The sequence below is a fragment of the Dama dama genome, chromosome 9 (assembly GCF_033118175.1).
Source record: "Dama dama isolate Ldn47 chromosome 9, ASM3311817v1, whole genome shotgun sequence".
In the NCBI taxonomy this organism is placed as follows: domain Eukaryota; kingdom Metazoa; phylum Chordata; class Mammalia; order Artiodactyla; family Cervidae; genus Dama; species Dama dama.
In genome coordinates this window covers 12,533,596-12,536,493 of record NC_083689.1, presented here as the reverse complement: position 1 = coordinate 12,536,493, position 2,898 = coordinate 12,533,596, and the positions used below count along the sequence as shown (strand labels likewise).

At 47.2% G+C, this 2,898-nt stretch overlaps 1 protein-coding gene across 1 annotated transcript; it reads left to right on the top strand.

Annotated features, from left to right (window-relative positions):
* The first annotated feature begins 293 nt into the window (after nucleotides 1–293).
* Nucleotides 294–1,235, top strand: LOC133061210 (olfactory receptor 1I1-like). The gene is given in 1 exon segment (XM_061149196.1): nucleotides 294–1,235. A coding segment is annotated over 1 exon segment (942 nt).
* Nucleotides 1,236–2,898: the final 1,663 nt, after the last annotated feature.

The following is a 2,898-nucleotide window of genomic DNA, read 5'->3' as shown; positions in this document are numbered from 1 at the left end:
TCAATTTGATCTTCTATGAAGCTTGGCTCCACTGAAGAGAAATGAAGGTGTTAATGAATAATACCTAAATTGTCCCAAAACAACTAAGTCAGACATTTGAGACTATCCATTCTCAGACAAGGATGCTTTTCCTTGGGGAAACAGAAATCCATGGGAGGGAGCTATAAGAATCCTATGGATTTTCACAAAACACACAGGTTTGCAGGGAGCTGAGATGGAACTCCATCTCTGACTCCAAGCTTCATGTCTCTCATCTTCCTCCTTTTCTCCTTTGTGGTAGACAAAAGCTGTCCATGGAACCAGAAAACCGAACAGCAGTCTCAGAATTCCTCCTCCTGGGACTCTCAGAATAGCCAGAGCATCAGATCTTCCTCTTTGGGCTGTTCCTGCCCATGTACCTGGTCATCATCTTTGGAAACCTGCTCATCATCCTGGCCATCATCACATACTCACACCTCCACACACCCATGTATTTCTTCCTCTGTAACCTGTCCCTCATTGACATCTTCTTCTCTTCCACCACCATCCCCAAGATGCTGGTGAACCTCTGGACTCAGAGAAAAGCCATCCCCTTCGCAGCCTGTCTTGCCCAGATGTATGCCTTCCACCTGTTTGGAACCATGGACAGCTTCCTCCTGGCCATGATGGCCATTGATCGGTTCATGGCCATTGTCCACCCTCTGCGCTACTTGGCCATCATGAGTCCCCGTGTGTGTGGGCTGCTGGTGGTGGGGTCATGGCTGATCACCAACCTCCAGTCCATTGTCCACACCAGCCTCATGGCTCAGTTGACCTTCTGCGCTGGCTCTGAAATCCCCCACTTCTTCTGTGACCTCATGCCCCTGCTGAAGCTCTCCTGCTCAGACACACACACCAATGAGCTGGTGATCTTTGCTTTCGGCATCATCATGGGCATCAGCCCTCTCACATGCATCCTCCTCTCTTATATCTGCATTTTCTGGGCGGTCTTCAAGATCCCTTCTGCTCTGGGCAAATGGAAAGCCTTCTCCACTTGTGGCTCACACCTCACTGTGGTGACTCTATTCTATGGCACCATCTTCGCCGTGTACCTGCAGCCAGCATCTCCCACCTCCTCGCAGAAGGACAAGGCAGCTGCCTTGATGTGTGGGGTGGTCATCCCCATGTTGAACCCCTTTATCTACAGCCTAAGGAACAAGAACATGAAGACAGCTCTGAGGAAACTATTCGGCAAAGCAGCTACCTCTCAGTCCTAGTACAGAAAAGTTGTTCAGCGCCTACCATGTTCCAGGACCACTGTTCAGTTCCTGGGACACAAGGATACACCCTGTTTCTGCCCTCAAAACATTCAGTCTGAAGGCTGATAGAGACATGTCAATAAATCATCACAGAGCAACATGGTGATTGTGTCAACAGAGATGAATGAAGTGCTGCAGGAAGGGAAAGATATGTATTTTCCCCATGATCTCTTTCCCCTTAAGATCAAAACAGAGGAGACTTTGAAGTAGCCTTAAACTCTCTGAGGTGTTGAGCTCATAGGATTGCTCCTTGTTGAAGGAAAGATTAGTTGTGCTCAATTTTAATACTGATAAAGACAATGTGTATTAGCCAAGTGTATTACATCACCATGCTTTCTATGACTTGGGGAAGGACTTTGAGAGCATCTGTTGAGATAGCTGACTCGCTATTGGATTCAGCAGCCACTATTCTCAGTCTTACATGGAGTCTAGTGGTTTGACTTTGCAGGAGGACCACTGTCATCAACAGGCCTCCCATGTCCCCCAGATTGGGACTTAGGAGATGATGGCATTTGGATCATGGTGATTGTGATTCAGCAGGCTGACTGGACCCTGGTGCTACAGGTGTTATCAACAACAAGCAGATGGGCAGCCTGGGTTACACAGAGACTTAGAATTAGGGGTTGAATTGTGTACAACAAAAAACATAAGTCAAAATCCTATGGGTACTTCGTACCCAGTACCTCTTTCTCGTTGGTGGTGTTCAGTCACTATTTCATGTCTGACTCTTTGTGACCCCAGGGACTGCAGCACACCAGGCTTGCCTGTCCTTCTCTATCTCCCAGAGATGTCCATTGAGTTGGTGATGCCATCCATCCAACCATCTCATCCTCTGTCGTCCCCTTCTCCCCCTGCCTTCAGTCTTTCCCAGCATCAGGGTCTGTTCCAATGAGTTGGATCTTCATATCAGGTGGCCAAAGTATTGGAGTTTCAGCTTCAGCATCAGCCCTTCCAATGAATATTCCTTCCAAAGGCTTGATCTCCTTTAGGATTGACTGGTTTGATCTCCTTGCGTCCAAGGGATTCTTAAGAGTCTTCTGCTGCACCACAATTTGACAGCATCAATTCTTTAGCACTCAGCCTTATTTACAGTCCAACTGTCACATCCATATATCACTCCTGGGAAAACCATAGCCTTGACTATACAGACATTTGTTGGCAAAGTGATGTCTCTGCTTTTTAATATGCTGCCTAGGTTTGTCACAACTTTTCTTCCAAGGAGCCGTCTTTTAATTTTGTGGCTGCAGTCACCATCCACAGTGATTATGGAGCCCAAGAAAATAAAATCTGCCACTGGTCAGGTCATTAAGTTAAAATGAGGTCATTGGGGGAGGGGGTACTAATGACCTCATGACTGACTATCTTATAAAAAGGTAGAATATGGACACAGTCCCCCAAGGGAGAAGGCCACATGAAGATGAAGGTGGAGATCAAGGTGATGCTTCCACAAGCCAAGGAATGCCAGAGGTTTCCAGCAAACAACCAGAAGCTAAGAGAGAGGCATGGACAGATTCTCCCTCATACTCCCAGAAGGAAGTGTGTGTGTGTGAGTGTGTGTGTGTGTGTGTGTGTGTGTGTGTGTGTAGAGATAGAGATCCTGGGAAGTTACACAGACGTCATT